This window comes from Physeter macrocephalus, chromosome 1 (assembly GCF_002837175.3).
Source record: "Physeter macrocephalus isolate SW-GA chromosome 1, ASM283717v5, whole genome shotgun sequence".
Classification (NCBI taxonomy): Eukaryota; Metazoa; Chordata; class Mammalia; order Artiodactyla; family Physeteridae; genus Physeter; species Physeter macrocephalus.
In genome coordinates this window covers 111,801,345-111,814,736 of record NC_041214.2, presented here as the reverse complement: position 1 = coordinate 111,814,736, position 13,392 = coordinate 111,801,345, and the positions used below count along the sequence as shown (strand labels likewise).

At 35.6% G+C, this 13,392-nt stretch overlaps 1 protein-coding gene across 12 annotated transcripts in view; it reads right to left on the bottom strand.

Annotated features, from left to right (window-relative positions):
* Positions 1–13,392, bottom strand: part of SENP7 (SUMO specific peptidase 7) — a 152,664-nt gene that overhangs the window by 21,082 nt on the left and 118,190 nt on the right. For all 12 annotated transcript variants that reach the window (XM_007105434.4, XM_007105431.4, XM_007105435.4 and 9 more), the window contains 2 exons: positions 8,895–8,928; positions 1,033–1,212 (listed from right to left, as the gene is read on the bottom strand). In XM_007105434.4, the coding sequence (XP_007105496.1) occupies positions 1,033–1,212; positions 8,895–8,928 (214 nt within the window). The remainder of the gene's footprint in view (positions 1–1,032; positions 1,213–8,894; positions 8,929–13,392) is intronic.

The following is a 13,392-nucleotide window of genomic DNA, read 5'->3' as shown; positions in this document are numbered from 1 at the left end:
TTAGTAACCTATAACCAAAACTCACAATTTTTAGACGCCCACTACATTAGAAATACAAACTCCACAATGGTATTGACTGCTGCATCTCCAGTACCTGGCATTTACTAGGTGCTCTTAAATGTTTGTTAATGAATGTATGAATAAGTAAATGAATGATGACTAAGCAATTATTTTCCTCTAGTCTTCTTCATATATCAAATCTACCAATTAAAAAAATTTCCATTCAAACATATCCTTCAAAATCATTTTCTCTCATCAAATGACATTCTCTCCTCCCATAATGATTATAAATGGATTGTGTATTTTTCCAACTTCTCTGCTATTTAATCATGAATTTTCCCAATTAATTTGGAAGTAATGAGGACAGCAAAATAATTTTAAAGACACAAAATTTAGTTCACTACTTAACATCTTTAATGTGCAAGGGAGTAGGAGGGGAAATGGCAGAGAGATTAAAGAGATAAGAAAGAAACTTACTAATTTGATTTACCCAATTCTAAACCAGACTCTTTTAGGAGTTGGAAACTAAACAAAGTTGGGAAATATCTCAAGATACTTACGTATTGATTGATAAGTGTTATTGGGAGCAACAGAAAAGTATTTAACCCAGTCTTAGAAAAATGATACATAAGTAAATAAACTGACTTATCTTTTTTAGAAACTATAGAAAATGCTGAAGATAAAGACTTCTGTATTTTATTTGACTTTGCCACTGATTAGTTCTGTCACAGTTCATTATGAAATAAGGGCAAGAAACTCTTAAGACAGGTAGCCAAGGATGTCAAGTGACTAAAAGATAAGGTAGTCCTTTTATTTTAGAAAATAATTTTAATTGGTTGAGTAAAATTATAAGGATAAATTAAATGAATAAAATATCTTACATAATATCAAGGGATAAATTATTTTGAATTCAATGAACTTATTTCAATTCAATGAAATAATTACATTCTACTAAATTATTTTAGAGGAAAATTACTTTACTTATAGGACTTCTTAGATTATCCTGAAATTTAGAAATCTTTTTATACTCACATTGCTGGCTTAATATAGAGTTTTCTAATTGGGTCTGAATCTCTTGAAGATAATTTGAGGAGACCCAAAGAAAGAGGATAGCATGACTTCTTTTACTGTGATCATCATCTTTATTTTTCCATAACCCAAACCGCTTTAAATGTGTAGTATCCACTAGCAATGAAATCTCATGCAGGGACACTGTAATAAATAAAAGATAACAAGGTAATAAATTAATCTATTTAAGAATACACTCCATATGCACTGTATGACTCCTCTTTAACACAATGTATTTTTTAAAAAGAATTATATGCAAGGTTTTTCAAAAATATCATTTCCAGTACATTTCAGTAAACTTGGCTGAAATACCTAAACAGTATTATTACAGTAAAAAAGATCACATAAATTAGAAAGGGCCAAACAATTTTTAAGTGATAATTAAATGTAGGAATTTAGCCTCTCACACTATATGATCTCAGACTATCTTATCAATGCAGAAAACTAAGCATAGTATAACTGAAAAAACTATATTATTGTATCTTGGTTAATACTATCAACCAAGACTGCAAATGCTATCATAAGCCACTTTAATGCCTATTTTTCTCCTCCTCAAACATCTGCATTCCACTACACAGACCAGCCATTACCCAAAGATTCCCCAGAGTAATATGAGCTTCTGAATGGTCTAGGATGAAATTTTTTTGGTGGCGCCACATGGTTTGCGGGATCTCAGTTCCCAGACTAGGGACTGAACCCCGGACCCCGGCATGGCAGTGAAAGCCCAGAATCCTAACACTAGGCTACCAGGGGACTCCTAGGATGACATTTCTTCTACAATTCTTCTAGGTTTTACTTCTCAAAACTTCTTGGTAATTGCTCTGAATTATCACTCTTTTTCCCTCTCAGTGAGCTAAAAGAATCTCCTCTGAGGACCTTATTTTTTAATTCAAAGAAATATAGAAAACTGGTGTAAAGAAGTCCTGAGGTCATCTGGTCCAACTTAAGAAAACAAGCAGCTGAACTAGGAATACAAATATCGGTTAAGTATAAACCCAAGATGGTTACCTATTTGAAACAAATCTCTTACTACTCCTCCTCCCATGTTTTCCTAGCTCCATGCTACTTAAAATGTAGTCCTCAGCCTGTGACACTAGCATCACCTGGGAGCCAAATGGAAATGCAGAAATCAGGCTCCACACTAGATATACTGAATCAGAATCAGCAGTTTAACCAAAAAAACCCAGGTAATTCATATAAACATTAAAGTTTGAAAAGCATTTTACAATAAGCATTCAAACTCATTAACTAGTCATCTTAATGTTCCCAAGATAGCCATTCTATTTTTTTTACTTTTTCTTATAAATTAATCCATTTTAAACATTTTCTCTTTATTTCTTTCATATTTCCTCCTTCCTTCCTCTATTCTTTTCTTTCCTTATTCCATTCTTCCAGGTCTTTTTCTTGTTCCCTTTCTGTATTTCTATTTCTCTTCTACACCTGTCCATATGCATGCCTCCTGACTTCCTCTCTTCCTATCCTGTCATGTCCTATACTAACCTACCTTCCCTCTTCTTTTACTCTCTATTTACTGGCTCCTTTTTCTTTTTCTTTTTTTTTTATTTGTATGCCTTTTTAAAATTGAAATATAGTTGACATATAATGTTAGTTTCACATTACTACATAATGATTTGATATTTGCATACATTATAAAATGATTACTATGGTAAGTCTAGTAACCATCTGTCCCCATACAAAGGTATTACAATATTACTGACCATACTCCTTATGTTGTACATTACATTCCTGTTGCTTATTTATTTTATAAATGGAGGCTTATACCTCTTAATCCCTTTCACTTATTTTGCCCAACTCCCCACCACCCTCCTCTATGGCAACCAGCTGCTTTTTCTTTCTCTTTGAGTCTGCTTCCCTTTTGTTTTTAGATTCCACATACAAGTGCGATCATACTGTATTTGTCTTTGTCTGACTTACTTCACTTAGCATAATACCCTCTAGATCCATCCATGTTGTCACAAATGGCAAGATTTTTTTATAATGGTTGAGTAATATTCCATTGTATATATACATAACACCTCTTCATCCATTCATCTGTTAGAAGACATTTATGTTGCTTTCACACCTTGGTTACTGTGAACAATGCTGCAATGAACACTGGGGTGCATGTACTTTTTCAAATTACTGTTTTGTTTTCTTTGGGTAAATACCCTGAAGTGAAATTGCTGGATCGCATGGCAGTTCTATTTTTAATTTTTTGACCAAACTCCCCACTATTTTCCATAGTGGCTGCATCAGTTTACAATCCTAATGTGTGCCAACAGTGGAAGAGGTTTCCCTTTTCTCCACATCCTTTCCGGCACTTGTTATCTACTGTCTTTTTGATGATAGCCATTCTGACCAGTGTGAGGTGGTATCTCACTGACAATTGGGATTTCACTGACAATCAGTGATGTTGAGCATCTTTTCATGTGTCTATTGGTCATCTGTATGTCTCCTTTGGAGAAATGTCTATTCAGGTCCTCTGCCCATTTTTTAATAGGGTTGTTTGTTTTTTTGATGTTGAATTGTATGAGTTCTTTGTATATTTTGGGTATTAACCCCTTATCAGATATATGATTTGCAAATATTTTCTCCCATTTAGTAGATTGTCTTTTCATTTTGTTAAAGGTTTCCTTTGTTGTGCAGAAGCTTTTTAGTTTGATGTAGTTCTACTTGTTTATTTTTGCTTTTGTTGCCTTTGCTTTTGCTGTCAGATGCAAAAAACTGCCAAGACCAATGTCAAGGAGCTTGCCCCCTATGTTTTCTTCTAGGAGTTTTATGGTTTCCAGTCATACATTTAAGTCTTTAAACCATTTTGAGTTGATTTCTGTATATAGTAGAGGTAGAGGTCCAGTTTCATTCCTTTGCATGTGGCTGTCCAGCTTTCTCAACACCATTTATTGAAGAAACTATCCTTTCCCTATTGTATATTCTTGGCTCCTTTGTTGAAAATTAATTTACCATATATATGTGGGTATATTTCTGGGCTCTCAGTTCTGTTCCATTGATCTCTGTGTGTGTTTTATGCCTATATCATACTCTTTTGATTACTATAGCTTTGTAATACAATTTGAAATCAGGACGTGTGGTGCCTCCAGTTGTGTTCTTCTCAGGACTGCTCTGGATATTTGGGGTCTTTTGTTGTTCCATACAAATTTTAGGATTTTTTTTCCTATTTCTGTGAAAGACTCCATTAGAACTTTGACAGGGATTACAGTGAATCTGTAGACCGCTCTGGGTAATATGGACATTTTAACAATATTAATTCTTCCAGTCTGTGAACACTGTAACTCCTCCATTCTGAAAACTGTCAGTGAAACTGGCAGCAAAGACAAACAGATTAAGTTAAAAGTAAAGAGTGAGAACCTTCAGAAAAACTTCTCAGCATTTCTTCCTCATGCAGCTCACAGCCCCAAATAGTTGATACTACTTCTGTGAAATCTAGATAGTTATTACTAATCCAAATGTTCCAAGCTCTTAGTATGAAAGTTAAATATTCTTTAGGAAGGCTGCTTTAAAAAGATTCCCTTTAGGGGCTTCCCTGTTGGCGCAGTGGTTGAGAGTCCGCCTGCCGATGCAGGGGACGCGGGTTCGTGCCCCGGTCCGGGAGGATCCCACATGCTGCGGAGCGGCTGGGCCCGTGAGCCATGGCCGCTGAGCCTGCGCGTCCGGAGCCTGTGCTCCGCAATGGGAGAGGCCACGGCAGTGAGAGGCCCGCGTACAGCAAAACAAACAAACAAACAAAAAAAGATTCCCTTTAAAAAGCCAGGGGGCATTTAACACTATCACAAGAAAAATTTACCTCATTACCAAATTTTCCCAAAATATTTAGTTTATTCTGTTACAGGGCTATGACAGACACTGAAAGTAGGAGTTGCCTCATTTTTCCTACCTATTGTTAGGGATTTTAGTAACAGGACCCTAATTTTATGAGGAAGCAAGATATCCACCTTTTAAAAACTCTATTTCCTAGCTTCCTTTGCAAATAGATGTGTGGTCATTTGACTACATTCTAGCTAAGAAAATATAAGCAGAAGGTTAGGTGGTATGCACACCCAAGAAGACTCCTTAAAAGGGAAAGAGATAGGTGGTATGTATTCTTTCTACAATTTTTCCTTTCCTCCTGCTCTCTACCTGGAACATTAAAACATGATGGCTGGACTTCTCTGGTGGCACAGTGGTTAAGAATCAGCCTGCCAATTCAGGGAACATGGGTTCGGTCCCTGGTCTGGGAAGATCCCACATGCCACGGAGCAACTAAGCCTATGCGCCACAACTACTGAGCCTGCACTCTACAGCCCACAAGCTACAACTACTGAGCCCGCGTGCCACAACTACTGAAGCCCATGTGCCTAGAGCCCGTGCTCCGCAAAAAGAGAAGTCACCGCAATGAGAAGTCTGCGCACTGCAACGAAGAGGAGCCCCCACTCGCTGCAACTAGAGAGAGCCCGTGCGCAGGCTCTCCAAAAATAAATAAATGAACAAATTTATTTAAAAAAAAAAAAAACATGATGGCTGGAGTATGAGCAGCCATATGGACCATGAGACAAACTAGAGGATGAAAGTCATGTGTCAGGGATGACAGAGTAAGAAAATGAAAGGAGTCTGGGCCTCTGATGACCAAATAAACACCATATCAGCCCTGTTCAGTCTACCTCTGGAATTCTTAAATGAGAAGAAAAAATAAACTATTTTCTTTAAGCCACAGCCAAACATAATTAACAGCTAATATAAATATGAATAAATCAATTTCTTCCCACAGCTGCTGCAGAAAAATAAACATTTAGACCCCTAGATTTCCCCACCTACAAAAACCTTTCACATGCATGCCTTGTTTTATTTATTTATTTATTTATTTATTGGTTGCACCGGGTCTTAGTTGCAGCAGGCGGGCTCCTTAGTTGCAGCTCTCCTGCTCCTTAGTTGTGGCATGTAGGCTCCTTAGTTGCGGCTCGCCGGCTCCTTAGCTGCAGCATGAGAACTCTTAGCTGCAGCATGCATGTGGGATCTAGTTCCTTGGCCAGGGATCGAACCCAGGCCCCCTGCATTGGGAGCGTGGAGTCTTAATCACTGTGCCACCAGGGAAGTCCCTGTGTGCCTTGTTTTAAAAACAAAATTTTTTTATATGGGAATTTAGCACAGACAGGATTTGAAGAAGCTAATATTTTCCTCTTCCATTATAAAATCGTAAACCCATTACCACTGACGAGTATTTTTCCACAATTTTTAATTAAAATCATCTTTTAAAGATCATTTGGAGCTGATTCACTTTGTTATAAAGCAGAAACTAACATACCATTGTAAAGCAATTATACTCCAATAAAGATATTAAAAAAAAAAAATCATTTGGGCACTTCCCTGGCCGTCCAGTGGTTAAGACTATACACTTCCAATGCATGGGGCCTGGGTTAGATCCCTGGTCGGGAAACTAAGATCCCACATGCTGTGCAGTGTGGCCAAAAAAGTATTAAAAATATATATATATATGTTTATATATTTTTTTTTTATATATTCATTTGGGATGGAAAAGCTGTAAAGAAAGCAATATTTGAAACAAAGTACAAAATATTAACGATGAAAACCTAAAATATCATTTTTGATGTTTGTTTGTATCATAAGAATTTGAGAGGTAGCTCCATTACAAAGGTCTTTACCTATAGATTTTAGTTAGATGTAGTGCGACTACATCAAACTACAAAGCTTCTACACGGCAAAGGAAATCATCAACAAAATTAAAAGGCAACCTACTGAATGAGAGAAAATATTTGCAAGTCACATATCTGATAAGGGGTTAAAATCCAAAATATATAATGAACTCATACAACTCAATAGCAACAAAACCCCAAACAATCTGACTGAAAAAAGGGCAGAGACACTGAAAAGACATTTTTCCAAGGAAAACATACAGATGGCCAACAGGTACACAAAAAGGTGGTCAACATTGCTACTCGTCACAGAAATGAAAATCAAAACCACCATGATATACCACCTCACACCTATTAGAATGGCTATTATCAAAAAGAAAAGAAATAATGAGTATTGGCAAGGATGTGGTAACAAGGAACTCTTGTGCACTTGTGCACTGTTGGTGGGAATGTAAACTGGTGCAGCCACTATGGAAAACAGAGCGTTCTCAAAAAAATTTTTTTAATGATCCAGGAACTCCACTTCTGGGTATTTATGCAAAGGAAGAAAACACTAATTAGAAAAAATATATATGCACTCCCATGTTAACTGCAGCATTATTCACAATAGCCAAGATATGGAAAAAACCTAAGTGTCCATCAATGGATGAATGAATATGTGATAAATAATATGTGATATATATACAATGGAATACTGTTCTGCCAAAAAAAAAAAAAGGAACGAAATCTTGCCATTTGCAACAACATGCCTTGAGGGCATTATGCTAAGCGAAATAAGCCAGAGAATGACATAACTTATAGGTAGAATCTTTAAAAAAAAAAAAAAAAAAAAGCTCATAGATACAGAGATCAGATTGGTAGTTACCAGAAGCAGGGGGTGGACAAAATGACAGAAGGGGATCAAAAGATATAAACTTCCAATTATAAAATAAATAAGCCATTGAGGATATAATGTTCAGCACATGGTGACTATTGTTAATAATACTGTATTGCACATTTAAGATCTATCGCATAGATCTTAAAAGTCCTCATCACACACAAAAAAAATTTTGTAACTATGTATGGGGATGGATGTTAACATGACTTATTGGGGGAATCATTTTGCAATATATACAAATATCGAATCATAATGTTGTACACCTGAAATTAATATAATGTTGTACGTCGTTTATACCTCTATTAAAGAAAAAGAAATTGAGAGGTAGCTCTGTTACCCAGGTCTTTATCTACAGATTATAGCACAGTATTTTATGAAATTATTTCCTCTTGAATCACAGGCCTCGGTTTTTTTAAATAGCTAATGTCATATTATTCCACAATAACTTATTAAAATTTCCTAATTAGGAATATCAGCATATTTTTATATATTATATATGCCTTACATATTCTTACTACTTATAGTAGCTTCCTAATCATTAGATTCATTATTATAACATACAGTTGTGGATTCTGTACATGGGTATCTGGGGAGTCCAACTAAAGTTACTTCAATCTCATCTTCAGTCTTGAAACACAGGTTTCCTCTTCCCCAGCTCATTTCTGAAGTGCTATTTGTATATATTGTTTTTGTTCATTCTTCTCATAATTCATTCTCTAAAGAGACTATTGTCTGTTGCTTATTATTTGTTCTCTTAATGTTATTTATTCTGAAAGGTTTTTATTTGGAAAGAGAATGAGAAACTTGTCTGAGTCTCTATAAATTATAGGTCCATTTTCCAATCCACATTGCCTTACTCAGATAAGAAACAGTATAAAAAAAATCTCTCTTAATCCCTATGTAAAACCATTTTACATGTTTGTGTGCAAAACTAAAAATTTTCCTTATACTTCTTTACTTACAGTTTCTATTTTCATCCATTTTTATATATCAAAAATCTTGCTATCAAAACTACTTTTGTTAATCGCAAGAAATTGCCATGAGTCCCTTCATATTACTTGAAGTCATTAAAACAACAGTATAAAAATAGTATATTTTAAGTGTTATAAAACATTTTAACTCCTTTTGAAGCTGCTAAAAAAAGTGTTAAATTGAAACATATTATTAACCTTATTTTTACATAAATTCTACACGGGAAAAAATTATGAAAAACTAATTGCAGAAATATCTCAGAATTTTTGCTGACCAATTATTTTATACTCAAAATTACAGTGAAAAGAGGTCATAAGACAATGACAGCTTACCTTGAAATGGGATCTTAATATACTTTGTCGTGAACTAAAGGAAAAATACAAAAGCAAAATACGAGTTACCACTCAAGATGTGTTACTATTCAAATTTTTCAAAAATTTTTTTTTAAACCACAAGTACATAATCCAAGTCTATACTAAAAGTCTTAAGCCTTTTTCTCAATAAACCAAAAAGATGTTTCACTGTAAAGACTTAGTTTTATGGAAGTTTAAGAACCCTGTACAAGTAATTTCTCAATATGCTCATTTATAAAAACCAGTAAAGAGGGGCTTCCCTGGTGGCGCAGTGGTTGCGCGTCCACCTGCCGATGCAGGGGAACCGGGTTCGCGCCCCGGTCTGGGAGGATCCCATGTGCCGCGGAGCGGCTGGGCCCGTGAGCCATGGCCGCTGGGCCTGCGTGTCCGGAGCCTGTCCTCTGCAACGGGATAGGCCACAGCAGGGGGAGCCCCGCATACCACAAAAAAAAAAAATGCGAAGAAAACCAGTAAAGACTTCACTTAATATACTTTTCAAAAATGTTTCCTGAATGTTTTTTAAAAAATAAGACAAAGTCCAGAAGAAACTGCCAAAAGACCGCACAGGGTGTCACTGACCTTGGTAAATAAATCACAAAGCAGGATTTGATCCTTAGCTTTGCTGACATTCCCAGCATTCATTTTTCTTTGTTCCATGTTATAAATTCCCTTCTGACTAAGGTTTCAGCAAGGTTCCTGCTCTTTCTGCTCCTTCTGTTACAAGATGCTAAATTTTCTCTAGGTATCTTTTGTATATATCTGACCTCCTTAAGTGCTGGTTTTATAATAAAGTCTCAAGAGTTGTGGAGTACCTAAATCTTACATGTACCACCTAAAATAGATGTCCTTTGAAGTTTGTCAAATTAATTCATGCCTATTTATTTATTACATGGTTAGATTTCTCTTTTGATCAATACATTTATGAAATTGTTGACCAAATCACAGATACAGTCTGTGAGCACAAAACTGAAAATGGTCTTGGTACATGGGTACCTAAATTAACTACCAACAGAGTTCCAAATAAGTAGCAAACAATGTTTGGTGAAACCACAGATTTAGTAAGACTCCATTTTTTTTTTTTTTTTTTTTGCTAATTTAAAAATTATTTCATATTGTAGTTTCACAAATATAAAACTCACATTTCATAGTGTAAGTCATCCACTTAAGCAAAATTTGAGCAAAAGGACAAATGAGTTAAAAGCTGAGCAAGGGTTTCAAATGTTGCCTCTCTTATCTCTACCACTTACACAAATAGTAAGTAAACTTAGGTAACGTACTGAACCTCTCAGTTTTTGATAAGACCCTTAATCAAGGGGAGCTATTATCATTAGACACTAGCATCTGATTAAGTATGTTAGCTAGCTTGATTTATTCAAATACACCTTATTATTATGTCACCTTCACATAACTGCTATATATATATGGTGTATATTTCCCCTTGCTAAATTCTTTCAGGCATGTTTCACTGGGTCTTTAATCTCATAAAATATATCTTAGCAATTGTAAATAACTAGTTATAGAAAATGAATATAAGGAGTGTTTGCTTTTGAGATTTTATAGTCATTACTATGAAATTACGAATTAGAAGTAGTGCATCTATATATCTTTGGCCTCTTTCTACATGACTGTTTCATCCTTCCACCATAAGCACCCTTGTCCTATCAAACCTTTCTGTTTGGCAAGGATCACATACTCATTTACAACTTTTTTGATGACTAAGCCAAAATGTAATCTCTCCCAAAGGCAAAGCCCTATTTGCAGCAAAAACTGAATCCCCAGTTAAGAAAATCAGAAAGATGTTTTTGTGGCAATAAGGTAATCCCAAGTTCTCTGAAATCATACCACATCTACTTAAACTTAAAAATAAAGTTGAACATAAAAGCTATTTTATAGCTTCTTACAACAGCCAGTACAGTTCTTTGAACATAATATACACTTAATAAACATTTTTCCTACTATTAACAAAAGTGAGATCTAAAAAATTAAATGTGCAATATTCTCTACACTAAAAAAAGGTAATAATAACTTAAATGTCCCACTATAAAAAAAAAAAAGAAAAACGGCTCTAACTTATGTAAGAGTTTCCCACTACAGGTATTTCTCTGGCTCAGCTAAACTGTAACTGTCATGACAGTGAGAACAATATCTCCAGTGTCCATAACAATATTTAGCAGACACCCATTAAACATCTGGCAAATGACTAACTTTAATTCTCTAATATATTACCCCCCCCAAAAAAGTTCTTTAATTTCTAAATTACAGAGCATGATGAACTCTGTCTGAAAAAGAATATATATTCAGTTTTTTGAAAAACTTGAAAGTTTTAAGACTTTTTCCCTTTTCCTGTTTTATGTTATTCATTATATTTTTAATTTTAAAATTGCTTACAGTCTCTCCATAGCAACCTACCTGTTTTAATTTTTGCAGACTTCTTCTCAACCTTTCTTCACATGCATATATTTTACCTGCATAAATTTACTAAACTACTTTCCTATAATTAGACATTTAAGTTTTTTTATTTTAATCATAGTTTAAGTGTTCCAACAGACATGAGACAAATTTTTAAGACCTACTTTATGACATTTATTGAATATTTACAGTACTTTATTATTTGTAGTAGCAAAATTCCGGGACAACTGAAATGTCCAATGGTCAGGAATTAAGGACAATCCAAATATTCCAAAATAGGTACATGAATTACATTAATTTAATATGATTACGGTGAGCTACAAAACAGTATGTATAATGTTATATCCTTTGGTTTTAAATATATATGTATCTAATATGAAGAATATGGAATGATATACACTATAGAGTTAATGGTAATTGTCTCTGGATAATCAAGATTACAGGTGTTCATTAAATTGTTCCTTTACTCATTTGTAGTTTTTTGTTTGGTTTTGGTTTTTGCCCATAACAAGTCCACTGACCATATAATAGCATAATTAATACATTAATTAATGAAAACCCCTTGCTGAATATTTATATTAAATCCCCCCCCGGCTAATCAGGTATTGTCACATATTTAGGTTACCCAACATTTTGCCATTACAAAGAACTCAACAGAAAAAACTGGTTAAACCTGAATTTAAAATGAAAAAGCTATAAACTGGCGGGGGTGGGGGGGAAATTGTGAAAAGTGAACAAAATTCCTTAAAGAAAATAACTGTAAAATCACTCTGGGCATAACAAAATTATTAATATCTGAAAACTAGTGATCAGAGAATATTCATTTTAAACAGAATTGCTGTGGTGCTTTCAATCAAAGCAATTTTAACTATATCACCAGCTACTGTTATTGGTACTTCCCAGAATTTGTACATGTTTACTCTACTGCAATTAGTTAGGTCTTCCCCCTGCATGGTCACCAAGTAAACATCTACTCTGTGTCTTAAATCATATGCTGTCCTCTCTATGAAGTCTTCCCTGATTCCTCCAGAGGTACTCACTCCCATATGCGCACTTCCTATACATATTTTCATAGTACATTTTACTATAATGTAAATATCTATTTACATTTCTGCCTGTTTCATTAGACTACAAGTTCCTCAAAAGCAGAGATTTAGACTACAAGTTCCTCAAAAGCAGAGATCAGGGCTTCCCTGGTGGTGCAGTGGTTGAGAGTCCGCCTGCCGATGCAGGGGACACGGGTTCGTGCCCCGGTCCGGGAAGATCCCACATGCCGCGGAGCAGCTGGGCGCGTGAGCCATGGCCGCTGAGCCTGCGCGTCCAGAGCCTGTGCTCCGCAACGGGAGAGGCCACAACAGTGAGAGGCCCATGTAACGCAAACAAACAAACAAAAAAAAGCAGAGATCATATCTTACCATTTTTATATTCTCTGCCTTATCCATAACAGAGTGAAATATTAACAAAACTTCTAGGAAAATACCTGAATTATAATCTGACATAGTCAATTCAATTCAACTAATGTTTATAAGTGCCTATTTAGGTTTGAGCCATTTATGTAAAGGGGAATAAAAGCACGACTCTTCATCACAAGATGCTTAAAGGCTAATGGAGAGGTTTAGGCAAGAACACAAACACACAGAATAAATCCTACAACAGATGTACAAACGAAGTGCTGTAAGTACATAGTAAAAGAAGTTGATTATGGCTAGGAAGGAGAAATCAGGAAAAGGTTTTCTGGAAGAGGAAGTATTTCAGATAAGCCTTAAAAGATTTTAACAGGCAGAAAAATAGTGAGAAATATAGAGAATGAGCAAAATCCAATATCGCTTTCATATACAAAATGTAATGAGTTAATACTGAAAAAAAGTGGAAAAATAGAATAGGAACTATTCTTGGGCTTCCCTGGTGGCGCAGTGGTTGCGCGTCCGCCTGCCGATGCAGGGGAACCGGGTTCGCGCCCCGGTTTGGGAGGATCCCACATGCCGCGGAGCGGCTGGGCCCGTGAGCCATGGCCGCTGAGCCTGCGCGTCCGGAGCCTGTGCTCCGCAACGGGAGAGGCCACAACAGT